The 15734-nt window shown below is 44.0% G+C and overlaps 1 protein-coding gene across 2 annotated transcripts in view; it reads right to left on the bottom strand.

Moving 5' to 3' along the window:
• INSRR (insulin receptor related receptor) overlaps window positions 1-15734 on the bottom strand; it is a 49300-nt gene that overhangs the window by 19898 nt on the left and 13668 nt on the right. For both annotated transcript variants that reach the window (XM_083167832.1, XM_083167833.1), the window contains exons 3-11: window positions 11256-11568; window positions 10171-10313; window positions 9862-10006; window positions 8552-8766; window positions 8332-8458; window positions 7864-8102; window positions 6108-6275; window positions 4083-4263; window positions 905-946 (exon numbers count right to left, since the gene is read on the bottom strand). In XM_083167832.1, coding sequence (XP_083023958.1) covers window positions 905-946; window positions 4083-4263; window positions 6108-6275; window positions 7864-8102; window positions 8332-8458; window positions 8552-8766; window positions 9862-10006; window positions 10171-10313; window positions 11256-11568 — 1573 coding nt within the window. The remainder of the gene's footprint in view (window positions 1-904; window positions 947-4082; window positions 4264-6107; window positions 6276-7863; window positions 8103-8331; window positions 8459-8551; window positions 8767-9861; window positions 10007-10170; window positions 10314-11255; window positions 11569-15734) is intronic.

Genomic DNA, 15734 nt, shown 5'->3' with positions numbered 1-15734 from the left:
CGATTTTGAAAAGACTGGCTAGACGCTCAGCCAATTAGCGTCCAGCCAGTCTTTTCAAAATCAGCAGTGCTTCCCGCCCGGACGCCGGGCAACTAGCGTTACAAGCTTCTAGCCCCCACTGCCCGGATCGCCCATCATCGCCACTGCCTGGATGATGCTGCTGCACGTAGGTGTGTGTGTGTGTGTGGGGGGGGCCCAATTATTTTGCCATGGGGCCCGCTATAATATTACGATGGCCCTGCACTCGGTCAGCATTGACAAAAGGTCGACACATGCAAAAGTTCAACGTGGCAATAGTTGACACCATAAGGAGATCAACATGATCTTTTGGGGGTGTCAAAGTGGACACCGGAGCACGAGAACCCCCAATTAGTGTAGTGTGACCCCTCGCATAGCAGCTTTTCTCCCCATACTTCAGCACAGGGGCCTCACTATACCGTTCCCAATCAGAGTCCATGTTGATGGTGAAGTATAAAAAAAAGTAAAAAAAAAAAATGTGAAAGAGCTCACGTCAACCGTGTTGACCTTGAGTCGACCTTTTGTCAATGTTGACCTAGACATGGTCCATCCGGATACCGCAAGATCCTAGGCCACTGGCCCTAGCCTAGCGTCCACATCACTCAAAATGTGCATACTGGATAATGTGCGTGACACAACCACACTGCTAGCGTTACACGTATAACTGGTGTGGGCGACGGATTGTGAATCTGCGTAAGAAGAGCAACGGTACAGCATGTCCCCAGGTTTACAATCAATACCCCCCGTGAGCCTGAAACAGCCGCTGTGCGTGATAGAGCCTCATATCCAGTGACCAATACTTCATTGGCTCCCGAGTCGGCTTAGACTGAACGCTCTGCGGCTGAAGGACTTAAGGTCACGGAGGAGGAAAGGCAATCTAGCTCACCTCTGATAATTCTTGTTGATTAAAGTCACTTTCCAGGGAGGCCTATAAATGAATAGAGGGAGATATTACATATACACACATCAGGGATCGGAGCAGCCATCATAAATGTTCTGCCAGCATGCTACAAAATAAACCCATATTGTAGTATTTCATAACCTATCTACTTGTGAGATGGAGACGTTAGCCGATATACAGAGCCAGAAGTACCAGTCACACATTTTGGGCGTGTGTGTGTGTAGGGGGGGTACGCGGCATACCAGTCATATCGTGAAGCAGTAGGGGTGGTAGAGCATGCGCAACACGATACTATGGTATTTTTTTGGCGGCATGGGATAAATTTGCCCCTAAGTTTCGGAAGATTGGTCATTTTTAAGTTTTTTCAGTCACAAGTCCTTGTAGTTAGCACTTAGGAAGAAATACTGTCAGTAGTCATGATTGTCCAGCTCCTGAGGTGAAGGAACACATTCTGTTGGGGTTCCAAGTCCAATGGCACAGAAGATTGGGATAGATAGTGGTCATTTGTTCATTGAGATACTAAAAAGCGCTCAAGTGGAATTTCATAAAACCGCTTTGACAGTTGACACCATCTCCTATAGGACATGCCTAAAGAAACGCATCCATTTGAGACCTTATTATTCTATTGTATGCTTTTAATTGTGCTCATTAACCCTGACACATCTGAAGAATCATTGGTGATCCTCCAAGACTGGACCATGTACCTCTCGGACACCCTGGTTTCCATGGTCACCACGAACTCCTTATTCTGCATGTTCAAGCAAAACAAATGTTTTTTTTTAGTTCAGTATGGGTGGAAAGTTTTTAATGGACTAAAACAAAATCCTGGCATTTTCTGCAATTGTAACCAACAAACCCTGAGGGATTTTTGATTCCAACAAAGTCAGTCTTTTTGTTACTATGAAGACTAGTGAAGAAGCATCTGATGTCCTCAGAAGATCTAAGAGTGGAAAAGTGGTGTGACTGCGCTAGGTAATTGTATTATAAATTACTAACAATGGTAATGATAATAATGGATTGTGCTAGTATCCTCAATTCATAAATAGTCATTTAATATAAAAATGCATAAAGAACATATAGCACAATAAATATATTTTGACAAAGGACATAAATGAAAAAATGTTTTTTAAAAAAGGCAATGACTGATGATTCAAAAGTCCATATTTGCCTCACTTATCTGCCTGCCGTATTGGTGGTAGTTTCTTCCAGCTTTAATGACTTGACGGAAAATGCTGCCTTCCAGCTGTATTTGGAGCCAAGACTGAAGTAGTCATGCACTTGGACAGAGATAATTCAAGTACGGAAGCAGATTGGTCCAGAGGCTGGTCCGGTCTCTTAGGTTGACAGGCAGAGGTATTATTGTGGTAGGGGATGGTCAGTCACTAGCAAGGTCCACCAACGCATTTGGCTCTTAAGTAGAAAGCTGAAAAGGCTCATCCTAAGACCCAAACTAATCTGCTGCCGAACTTGAGATATCACTTTCCAAGTGCATGACTACTCCACTTTTAGTTTCAAATATTGCTGGAGGGCAGCATCCTCCATCAAGCCATTAAAGCTGGAGGAAACTACCATCACCACGGCCGGCAAATAAGTGAGGCAAATAGGAACAGACTCACCCAGGCTTATACAAAAATTCAGCTGGTTATTCGCACAATACAGTACCGTACGGACTTTAATCATCAGTCCCTAATTTCATTTATGTCCTTTTTCCATTTATGTCAAAATATATTTATTGTGATATATGTTCTTTATGATCTTTTATATTAAATAACCCTTTATGAACTGAGGTTACTAGCATGGTCCATTATTATCATGGTTATTCATTTATAATACAATGACCAGTCACACCACTTTTCCACTTAAGATGTTTTGTTGGGCAGTGACACCCACCTGCCGCCACTTCCCCCTCTCCCCCCATCCCTTGTACTGCAGCTCGGCAAACCAGTCTCATTCTGCGTCCCGAACTGATAACTTGTTATCAGTTATTCCTAGCGATCTAAGATATAGCCCTGGTCTACAATTGCTCTCACCATAATATCAAAAGTGGAACAGAGCTGAAATAAACAGAATCCGAGCTCCGATTTCGGGTGGAAAGATTGTCCGCCGTCATGCTGATGCAGGTGGCTACTCTTTCACCTAATCAAGCTTCTTTTGTTTTTAGCGAATTTCCATGAGGAACGTTGTTTTGCAAACTCGATCAAGCCCTTCCATGACCTTCATGAAAGGAGTAAGCCATAGGACCTTTTGCTTTGGGAGCGCTTTACCCCCTTTGGCCTAACTAATACATTTATTTGACTCCACACCAAGAGGACATCCGACTACTGGAAGCTACTCGAGAGATTTTTTGAATTGGGGTCGGCCTTCCTGTTCCATGAGCCAAAGTGAATATCGCACACACAGTTTGAAATAATGGGCAAAATAAAGTCAGTATCTATCATGTGGTCAAAGTAATCAACTCTGACCTTGACTTACTCAAGAGTGGGCCTTTAGAATGTCATGTCAACAACTTACCAATTACTTTACTAAACCAGGCTGGAACCAGAGTGAGACTAAGGGAGGCACCAGCAGCAATTATCATATACTTTAAAACGGCTTCAAATTATGAAGATACCAGAGCTGCACTATATTTCTTGTTGGGTCTAGCTGAGGAGGAGGATTTTGAAATCCTTTTTAGGTAATGCATTAATTAGTCCAGACTCTTCAATTCTAAACCAGCTATTCTGCAGGAATAAGGCAGTAAATCTGACTGGGGGGGAGACCAAACTGAATGAGCTCAGCATTAACTTTGCGAGGTTCCCAAAGTCAGTAGATGGGCCTCAGACTCGCATGGTGGCTAGGAAATGTGCTGGGGTATTTTGAAAATTTTAAAAAATGTCACTTGACCAGAATAGTAGCTGGTATTGCTTTATTTGTCTGTCAAGGGTGAATACGAAATCCCAGCATTTGGGATCCTAATGGTCAGAATGCCAACAACAGCAACCCGCAGCCTTACCCTTTTTTCTCATCCCGTCGCTTAAACGAATCAAGTGTTTATCATAACCTTCCTAGCTATTACGTAGACCTAAAATAAATGTATTTTTACTGGGTAATGCCATGGCTTTGTGAAGAACGACCATGTGACACAGGTCTTTGATTTCTCTAACTGCCAAGGTCACACTCTTACTTTGGTATGAAGATGGTGTTCCTTAAAAAGTTCTCAAATTTCTTCTGAAAGGACTCTTCGTACAGATCTAGGAGTTGGTCACCATTTTTTTGACACGGGCAGCATTTATCCTCTGCATCCAGATGGTCTTCTTCATCATTATCGAACCTGGTATCAGCACTGCTGGTGGGCAGTTTCAGACCTGCATAAACATAACAAAGCGGAAACGATAGGCGAATATTTACCAGATGTACCTTTCCTATAACCGAATGCCCCAAATTAAGTTTCTTTAAAGCATCTCAGAAAGGAGAATTCTCAGCAGAGGAGGAAATTCTACAAAAGTGGTGGAATCAAAGTTCTGAGCAATGTGTGATGGAAAATTACATCTACAATTCTAAACAAAAGGGCCTTCAAATTAAAATTCTAGAAAGGGCCTTCAAATTCTTTGTTGCCCCATGTACTCTTAAGACACACATGTCCTCCTACAATGTTTACATTGTCATTTGGACCTTTTTCTAGAGGTTCACAACCAAGATTGGTATCACGCCTTGGAAAGAGAAAGTTGAAAAGTTGCATCTCATAGATCAAGGATAGCTTCAAAATGACGGAAGCGGATTGGTCACGTTAAACAACTGGTTGGATAAGTCTATCCCTTAGTGTCTTAAATTTCCAGAAGTTGAGCTTGTTCTTTACATATGGTTCCTGGAGTACAGTGGTCTAGAAATCTATCACATCACACAGGGATATCGCCGGCTAGAACTGAATGTAGGACACTTACCGTATGGGACAGTGTGCAAATTGGGGATTACTGTATTTGTATCCTGGTAACAGGTTCTCAGTGAAGAGCTTAAGGTGGTATAAAGCAATGCTGGGTCTCTCTGATCCTGATGCAACATATATTTGTTATATAGATCATTGCATTAAATTGAGATCATAAACCCCTGATTTATCTCTAACAAGCCCAAAAGTCCTGTGGCACTGTGGTTAGATCTGCACATATCTTATTTTATATTAATACTCCTTTTCCACTGCCACTAACACCTGGGTTATTGCCGGGATAGCCCCCCATATGGCTTGGGCTTACCCCATCCCCACTTCATACCAGGAGGCTGTAACCTCTCCCTGACAGCCTACACTATTTCATTTTAACCCGTAGAAGTATTCGCTTACCTTTAAATTAGTTCAGGTTGTTCATTGGACTTTAATTGTTTATATTTTCGATAAAAATTGGAAAAGTTGGTGTATTTTAAAATCTTTGAGTGGTCCTGTATATAAGTTAATCAACTTACTATTTTAAATCTCATCCTCCTCCTAATTATTTAGCCATTGTTGCATTTTATTCTTTTAAAAGTGCAACAACGGCTTTATAGATTACGGGACATTACATGCTAACTTTTACTAGCCTTTTCTAGTTCGAGTAATAATGACATAAGGATTGTTCAGATCTTTTCACATGCTTTCCTCCTTACAGGGCAATAGAATCACAATACAGAACTAAAAGGTTATTTTGGAAACAAGCAGGATTTGACATTCCAATGAGCACATGGATTAGTCTGCGCCTGGTCTGGCTGGAATTGTTCTGCTTTGCAGTTAGAATCCTGGAAGTCACTAAATTGGGTCATACAGGTCTCCCTGGGGGTTTGTCCAATTTAAAAAATCCCTCACTCCTTCACATTACAAAGTTTGCAACCTCTGTTGGGCATTAATAAATGTTGATCAATGTCATTGGAGTCAACGGAACCATCCAAGTTCCCACACAGCATTTAAAACAAACATGATTCCTTTAATGACTGCCAACTTTATTGTAAAGGATCTGGAAGCGTGCACAAAATAACATAATTAGCAGTACTCAACAACTTTGCAAGCAGCAAACGTGGGAACCAATAAACTGTAAGGACCTTTCTTAGGAGTTGCCACACGTTGAGTTGAGTTTATAAAGTCACCTACTTCAGTTACGAAGAATATTCATTACAAACAGTTTGATTAAAAACAGACCACCCACTGAGACCTTCTACTGGTTTGTGGCCAGATATTTCCCAGTCTAACCTTTGGTGCAATAGTCATTGGTGTAGAGAGCCTGGTCTTCAACCAACTGCTGCCAGAGCACCAAGTAGTAGCTGATGTTCCCGTTGCGTTGAGTTGGTGGCTTCCATCGAACGATCAGGTGTGATGAGGAGTTTGACATGATCATAACATCTTGGGGGACAGTCGGGGCTATGGTAGAGAAAGAGAGAAATTAAGATCCACATGTCTAATATTAGTCTAAATATTTAGTGGAAAACATCGAGCTGCTGCCCTTATCAACTTCTACCGTTACCTGTAGTATTGTAGCCTGTGGTGCCTGACTGCATGAATACTTCCAGCCATGGCAGATTGATGACCTCCTAACTAAAGCAACAAGGACAGGGTGTGTGATGTGCACTCTACACCTGATTGGATGGTGGGGACTCTTCTTCAATCCAGTGTTGCATACAGTACACCCCTACAATTAAGGAAGACCTGCTTGAAGGGTTTGTCCAAAATTGGACAACCCTTTCCCAGTCCTACTATTATGATATCTGATCATCATATTAACATGAGTGGGATTCTCCTGCCTTCAGAAATTTCACAAAAGAGAAAAGGTAGACCATACAATCGCACAACAATATCAGCCTTTAGCTGTCCACAAGAGAAGACATAAGGCCTATTTATTGAGTGTTTATATATACTTGGATTTCATAATAGTTCTTCATCAAAGCAACTGAAAGGATAACCAACTAGCAATAACTTCTCAACAAGCTTGCAAATATCTGCTCAGGTCTGGACGATCTATAGGATAATGTGACCTGTGGTATCCTAGTCCATTATTTCTAAAGGACTCCACACCAACTTCCCAAAGTAAAACCTTTCCAAATATGTAGCGGACCACTAGGCTTTGCATATTTTTTTGGATGCTCTATTGACTATTGTCTTCGGTTTCAGTAAGAGAGTTCTAATCAGTGGACACCAAGGTTTTTATGAAAGTCAAGCAGAGTGCGATAGATCAACACCTGAAGATGGAAAGATCAAATAACACAAACTTGCTTTATGTTTGGTATAAACTATCTATCAAGGTCTACTTCTAGTAAATGATGCTTGGTCTTGAATGTCCTCACCTCACCCAAGCTCTTGGCACTTGCTCTAGGCCTATTTTCAGTGACTGTTGCTAAAAATATATATTTTTTATTTTGGTATGTGGAGGTCCATGACCGTGCCAGAAAATTGCTACAGGGCTTAAAGTTGAGTAGAGCCACCACACTCCCTACAGCGGGTTCCAACCAGCATATAATTGCAGCTTTTGCAGAATCTGGATTCCAGGAAGCTCCGCTGTCAGTGTGTTGGGGAACGGATAAAACCATGACCTGAGATGCCCTGTGTACGAAGACCTGCGCCAAAGTCACAAAAATACAAGCTGGGTTCTGCCAGAAATGAATATCACACAAACAGTGCAGATGCCAATTTCTGACTAAATTTATGACTCCTGAAATTATAGTGTTTTAGATAAATAAAAACACAATAAAAAAAATGTCATTATACTTTTTTCATTGTTCTCTCCAATAATGAGGGCTATATCCAGGACATACTTTAAAATAGAAGGACATTAAACAGTTCAAGAGAGACCTGACGTCATAAGCTACAGATATTCGGAGGGTGGTGAATGTCAATTGATTTTAGATTCTATGCAGATCGCTGAAAAGGGTTGAATATTATTCTATCCAAGAAATTGCCAATCATCAAAATGACTCAATCGGCAAGGCTTCAACAGTTCCTGAAAATGTCCTACCTGCTGGTTTAGTCCGAATATAAACCACATCGCTCTGAGCTCCAAAATTCCGTCCTTCCTCTGCCGTGTTCAAAGTTATGGAGCGCACGTATATGGCGTACTGTGTCCAAGGTTTTAGGTTAAGTAAAGTGATACTTGGCTCTTGTTCGTTGTTCAGCGGCAGCTCTACGTCTACCACGTTCCAACTGTTGGCCCCACAGGCATCCTGCCCTAGATACTCAGTTATGTTCTGAAACGGCCTAAAATAAAAAGGGACCATCACCGCTTATTAAATATTATTGAATAATTTCATTCTATATCCACAATTAGTCACCAGCTACTCATTTTTTATTCTGAAACATAGAATAATTACTACAAAGTTCCTAGACACCAATTAAAAAGAACATCTATCACGTTGATTAAGGCAAAGCTTCTCAACAGTGATGCCCAAGTTCCCGAATGGGCCACTTTTGAAACACCATAACTTACGACTCTTTGTAGTGAACTATGAAGCTCAGCAGGTCCCGGGAATCTGGCGACTGATACCTCTCCCATTTTAAGAAGATGCGGTCTGATTCAGTCACGTTGGTTACAAATCTTAGAGCTTGGGTGTTGCCTACGTTAGAGAGAGAGGAAGAGGCAACATTTTGAATAAAATATTAGGGATATGCCAGGAGGACATTGGTGTTTTTTTTTTTTTTAAACTCACAGGAAGCTCGGTCTCCATTCGTGCGGGGATTTATGTCGGCCTTGTTCTGTCTCCCCCTTGTCCCCGTTAAGTCCTCTGTGTGGTAGATTTCGGACAGGCAGAGCTTTGGGTTAAAAGCAAAGTATAATTTTCCGGAGGGAATGGACAGACTTTCATGGTTGGGATCCCAGAGCTGTTGCAGGTTTTGGTTGTCTAAGACATACAACGTATAATTTCTGAAACACAAACAGGAGAACATTCATGAAAGGATGGAAGCAGAACTTTTAGTAATTTATAGGTTCGCATACAGTTAACCTGGGTGACCATTTTGGTGACAAAGACTCATTCGGGCTACAGAAAGTGATCTTTTGCAGACTATGGTCTAAGGTTTTATAAAGAAGCCCAAAACAAGCAGTCTTTGGGATTATGGCAAACGGTGCAATAAGGTCCCAGTTATGGATCTTCAGCAGTAAGGTCAAACAACCCGATGAGGTCATGTCCACACTCACACATATTATGGTTAACAGCAGGCTACCAACATACCAAATTAATACTTGGCTGGATTGAACTTTGTTCAGGGTCACTTGCCACCACATGGAGTATATGGGTGGGATGCACTCATTGCATGAATAATGGCGTGAATCACGCCTTATGCGTAAAGATTTTATAAGGACAATTTTTCCCTGAAGAGAGATGTCCTATGCAGGGTGGGGACTTCCATGATTTGGACCCTGGAGACAAGATGTTCTTGCATCAAGCGATGCACCCACTGCTGGGGGGCCTGGGAGGACTATAGGCTTCTATCGGGTAATGCCTTCTAAGATGCTCTCACCCACCTGGTCCAGGCACCAGAGCTTGGTGAATATACAAAAACAGAACTAAAATTTCCGAGGTTTGACTGTACAATACTGTTTGATGCCTCCAGACCCATATATTATATTACCAACTAAATTGCGGTTTGCTAAATCACCCCTAAAAATTGAATTTGATCAATCATCCAATGGAAAGTACCATACTGTTACTATACCTATACTTATTTAAATGCATTATTACATTCACTAGTACTTGAAGACACTGCGGACCACCAAGGTTTTACCCTGTGGTTAAGAGTATCACAAGTAACACCTGTAAAATAGTTATAGAATAAATTTGGATTGCCGAGAGGGAATTATGGCACAGTAGGCAAGGTTACAAAGTTAAACATAGGTAAAAAATACCCGACTCACGTTAGTAGACTATGGCGTGGTGGTGGTGGTGGTGGCCATGATATTTTTGAGTAAGCCTACAGGAGGGCCTGTTGTATGAATATACAGTACTGGTCATTTTCTTACCCATCCACCATGAAATCTCCACGAATAAGTTTCAGATTTTTTAAAAACGATAAGGAAACCAGGGCAAAGGAGTGTTTGATTTTCAGGAAGCCTGTAATGGTCTCGATAAGACCTAAACTTCTCTGTAGCTCAGAAGCCAGGTTATCTGAAAGCAAATCAAGCAATAGGAATTCTATTAGAAGTGGAGGTAACAGGTCCATAGAAATGCAGGACATGCATCAAATGGGTTACAACAGACAGATTCTACAAAGGATTACATGGGCAGGCTAATGTTAGCTGCACCCAATGATAAACATGGGGTATACGTACTTCCTCTACGGATGTTGAAGATCAGACTGCCCTCGATGTGCGTGCAACCGGTCAACTCTTTCGCAGTCTGAATGGTATCAATGGCTTTAACTCCAACCTTGCACACCTTGGGACAGCGGCCCTCACACTTGTGGCAGTTGGTGCTGCGAAGATACAACATGATGTGGGAAAATACTCAATGGATTGGGTACATACAATACATATTCAGTGTTCGATAATGGGCCAATAGTTCAGCAGTGTCTAGGTTGACATTCAATTGGTCGATATCAAAAGGTCGACATACACTAGGTCAACATCGGCAAAAGGCACTGTCAACAGATGGAAATGTCGACATGAGTTTGTCAAGGTTTTTTTCCCTAAGTTTTTTATTTTTTTCATACTTTAAAACATCCTCCTGGACTCCGATTGAGAAGTGTTAAGTGAAGCGAGACACTAATTGGGGTCCATGTTGACAGGTGTCGACAAGGACACCAAAAAAATGAAAACCTCATGTTGACCTTTTCATGTGTCAACATTTAACACGTGGACCCTTTCTCAATGTCGACCTATCGAATGTCTATCCTTTGTTCCACACCCAAATAAGTCTGGGGGGAATGGCAGGGACTTATTGTCTAGTACAGGGGTTCTCAAACTCGGTCCTCAGGACCCCACAGAGTTCATGTTTTCCAGGACACCCGGCAGGTGCACAGGTGCACTCATTACTGACTGACACATTGTAAAAGAGCCACAGGTGGAGCTAATTATATCACTTGTGATTCTGTGGTTAGGGTTATTGGGGAAATAATTCCCCAACCATCATTGTGGCCATGCCCCTGCTATACAATGCGTAGTGGGCAGCTGTGGGGGATGCGGGGGGCTGAACCGCTGCGGGAGAATTGCCCACCATTCCAGGAGAATGGGAGTGACACCCGATTTTTGGGAGCCTGCAGGTTGTTCTAGGAGGGTACTCAAGTATGTTCCAGAATATGGTTTCCCCCCCTATGGAACAACGATGGGACAGTTTGCCTAATTTTAAGAGGGGTAGCACCAGTGGGGACAAAGCTTTGCTAGGGGAAGACCAGTGAAGACAATCATGGATTACACACCTGCTTAGATTCCTGGTGTACCCCGGTGGGCACTCGGACAGACAGTGGTTCTTGTAGATAACAAATTTGGAAGATTCCCGGGGGTTCTCTGAGACTTTGCGCAGGCTGGTACAGTACCCCAATGTGACGCAGCGCCAGCCCTCGTACTCGTATGTGTTTGGAGGGCAGGAGGGCAAGCACTTGTCATTGAAGAAGAAGTTCCGGCAAGCCACACAGACGCTGCTGTTCCCAGGCAAGCTGCAGCCCCCAAGGCACTGGTCGTGGCAGCATTGCCCACTGCTCGTGCAGGCGATATTCTTCCCGCAGTTACACACTGAAAGCAGAGGAGAACAGATGTGAGTGGAGGAATGTCTGTACAATAACCAGGGAAGCCCATGGCCGGAATTCTCTGGGACAGATCAAGTAAGCTCGCAGCGGCCTGTAAAATCTTTGCCCCATTACTCCGGGCGAATACAATCAGAGGCTTCAAGGAACATTAAATATTGAATTTTTTTCTAGCATACATACTTGTGGGCTGGCAACACCTGTAACGCGTGCTTTATTGTGAATGTAATTCTTGGCCACTGTTCCAATTTTGCATACAGTATGTGGAGGTCGGGCCGGTGCCACTGATCTATTAGAAGTTATTGAAAAGCGATCTGGTTGTACAGTTGTGGAGAAGAAGGATGGTTAGGTAGAGAGATCAGGGCCTAGAACAGCCGCACCATGCATTCCCACCAGGACAAGCTTGCCGAAATGCGGGATGCGGGAAGGAATTAAATGTGCCGCTGAGGTAGGCGATCTGCAACCCTCCAGGTGGCACAGAACTACATCTCCCAGCATGCTCTACTATAGTTATAGCATGCCTTAACAACAGACCTGCGGCAGAGTATGCTGGGATGGTATGCAGTCAGCTTCCCAGCGGTCAGTGTAGAAGACCAGAGCGGAACACCAAATGGATCAGGATGCCAACTCCTTTATACTGTGAAAACCTGGTGGTGCCATATAAATAAATAATAATAAAATATATGTCAGCAAGCTATTTTCCATAGTTTTTCCCCCAATAGCAAACGTCATCATTAGATGGCATTAACTATGGCAGCTAATGTATGGGCTATTTGCTGCACAATCTGCTAAAAAAGGATCTAAAAAGGGTTCTGCTCAGTTACTGGCCTCTTGCACATATATTGTGGCCATCGCCCCCAGGCAATGTCAAGGCATTACCAGAGCAGTTGCTGGTGAAGATAAAAGTGGGTAAGCAGATATAGGATTGCATTCAACATCTGATACATGATGCGTTTCCCGTAAGTCTGTCCTGCAGGCCGGCATCCCTCTGTTGTTACCCTGGCTGGCGAGGCAGACAGCATGATAAATATAGGGGTATATGATGGCGTGTGCCCAACACAGGACCCAATAAGGTCCTAATCGGGGACTATGAAGTTAGAGAACGTTCTATGGGCGTCGCTTATCCTGCTAAAGTGCACAGAATGAAACATGCCTTAGGCCTAATTCAGGTTGGCTCGCAAAAGCAAAATCTCGCTTTATTGGGCAAAACCATGTGCACTGCAGGTGGGGCAGATGTAAAATGTGCAGAGAGAGTTACATTTGGGTGGGGTATGTTAAATCTGAAATCTAAAATTGCAGTGTAAGAATAAAGCAGCCAGTATTTACCCTGCACAGAAACAAAATAACTCACCCAAATGTAAGTCTCCATGCATATGTTATGCTGCCCATACACTTATGCGATGGGACATGTGGGGATGTCGCATGCAATCTGCGATGGGTGCTGGAAGAGGGCGGGCGGTGGAATAGTACAGCGCTGTGAAGGAGCGATGGTGGGGGTTAGTGGCGGCTCCGACGTTACTCCGACGGATGCTACCAGCGTTCCCTACACCCCCCTATCCCCGAATCCGCTGATTGCATTTGAGCGATGTGGTTAAAAACCAAGTTCTGTTGCAATTTGATAGATATTATGTGCAGCATATACAATCTATTGACGCGACATTCCACCGGTGGGCACCTCGTATGGTACTCAAAATGTGCATACAATCATATGCAATATCTCATAAGTGTATGGGCTACATTACATCTGCCCCACCTGCAGTGCAGCATGGTTTTGTCCGTTAATGAAGAACTTTGCAGTTGCACCCCGAACCTGAATCACCCCTTATTTTGCAGAATCAGGTTCACCAAGAGCCTCTGCAAATTCCAGCATCTAAGCTGTTGGGACGAATACCTTATTTTACACCCCATAAAGGAACACGTTACCGATTGGTTTTCAAAATGGTTTTCATCCCCGAGCCTCGTAGGACAGAGTTATTTACATGTCGTCTAGAAAACAGGAGCTTGAACGATCTCCTGAGGGATTTTGCTGGGCTGCAGCACTGCATCGGATTCCATATTGCTCCGGAACGTGACCTGGCCTAAAGCAGGCTCATGTTTGTGAGCGGGGCAGCTACGCATTCTGCTGCGATCGTCTACAGTACATTTCCCGTTTCCTGTTTTGCTATTTAAATTCCACAATTGTGAAAAGGAGCACAGCTGTAATTCGCATAAATTATTGGGGGTGGGTTGAGAGGAAAGGTCCCGGACTGCGGTAAAATATTAAAGGGTTGTTGTTGTCGTCTTGGTACCACCACCACTGTGTGCGCGTTTCGTTATCTGAGCATTGGATTTAGGTGTTTAAACATTGACACAAGATGAACAAACGCAGCGCACAAAGGAACTAGGTCCTGGTACGAGGCAGATTCCATGGTCTCCTGGGACAGGTCTGATGATGCCAGCGAAGACAGAACCTAGTGTTGGCCAAGTGTACCGGGCAAAAGTGGCACAGAATCTAATGTGCCCGCAGGCAAAAAGTGTCCTTCATAATGTTTACAAGCCAAACACATCCAATAAACCAAATGTCCCAATATACAAACCCTTGTCTGCCAAATATGTAGCAATTCCATTAATCTTGATTGCACAAGTTTCTGTTGTGAGTGAAAACGGCCTCTGGTACGGAGCCATGCCCGACGTCTGGCATCCTTTGCCCTACTTTCTGGAAGGAAGTGCAGAAGTTGGTGCGGGACAGAACAAGCGACCGATTAGAAAACGAAATGAATATGTACCTGAGATGTGTCGTTCTCTGGCTGTGTAACGAGCTAGGGGCAGGCGATTATATAATCCTTGATCGCTTTATGCAACCTGGCGTTTGGATACAGGGAATGTGCCAAGGGTGACGGGTTTATGGTCTGGGTTTAATACTAACCTTTAAAATAAAGCAGGTGATTTATTTATTTATTTGCAGTTTCTTATATAGCGCAGCAGATTCCGTTGCACTTTACAGCAGTAGACAGTGATAACACAACCTGGGTAACAACAGACAGACTCGGAGGTAGGAGGGCCCTGCTGCAAGCTTACCATCTATAGATCAGAGTGACATCAGCCAGCCAATCAGCCAGAGAGCGATATGGAGGGATGGGAGGGCCAGAGCAATATAGAGAGATGGGAGAGGCAGCAAGTGTGATGTGGAGGAATGGGGGGGGGGGTTAAGAGCAGCCTGACATGCCTGGGAGGGGGAACTCCCCACACCCCAGGCCTGTACTGCCCCTCACAGGGATACGTGGTATATAAACATTATTTTTTATATTAAAAACCCACAGAATATGGAAGACAGTTCTCAGACTCTGGGTTCCCTGCATAAACATTAACAGAACAAGGTGGCTGCTTTCTTGCTTTCCTCCTCTAAGTGTAGAATTAAAATGCAATCCACCTTATTGCCAGGTAGAACGGCCAAGGTCACCCATAGGTGAAATGCTCCCAGCCACCACTATTACGTGCCTAACACTACAAAGCGGTCACAGGCGGAGGGCATGGTAAGCTCAGACATTTACATTCAGATGGAAGAACACTGGTAAGGTGGGGGAGGGGGTGGGTGCAGGGCTGCTGTGGAGGGGGTCATGTAAATATATACACCTACTGCACACACACACACATATATAGATCTTAGGCAGTTCATTTTACACATACACCCTGCGAAACTTGTTTTGTGTTTAACGCAAAACTTAAGACGCGTTGGTAGGTTACCGGTGCTGCCCAACTGAATAACCCTTAAATTGTTCTGCCTGGTGCCATCTAGTGGACGCTGGCATGCAAACAGGGCCGGCGCCACCACTAGGCAAATCTACGCATTTGCCTAGGGCGCCGGCCACTGGAGGGCGGCATTTTGCCCCCCGTGCCGCGGGGGTACCTGTCCTGCGGCGCTGTGTATTTAAAGCTGGCGGCGGCGGCGGCAGCGGGGGGGTCCCTGCAGTCAATAAGAAATAACGAGCGCTATCCGCCGGGCTATGCGGAAGCGCTTCTGTTGTGAAAACACTGTCCGCATGCTGATTGGCAGAGATTCAGCCAATCAGCGTGCGCCGTGCGGCCAGTGTTTTCACAACAGAAGCGCTTCCGCATAGCCCGGCGGATAGCGCTCGTTGACTGCAGGGACCCCTCTCTGCCACCGCCGCCAGCTTT

This window comes from Crinia signifera, chromosome 12 (assembly GCF_055691185.1).
Source record: "Crinia signifera chromosome 12, ASM5569118v1, whole genome shotgun sequence".
Classification (NCBI taxonomy): domain Eukaryota; kingdom Metazoa; phylum Chordata; class Amphibia; order Anura; family Myobatrachidae; genus Crinia; species Crinia signifera.
Note: the sequence above shows the minus strand (reverse complement) of the source record. Positions and strands in the feature narration are given on the sequence as shown.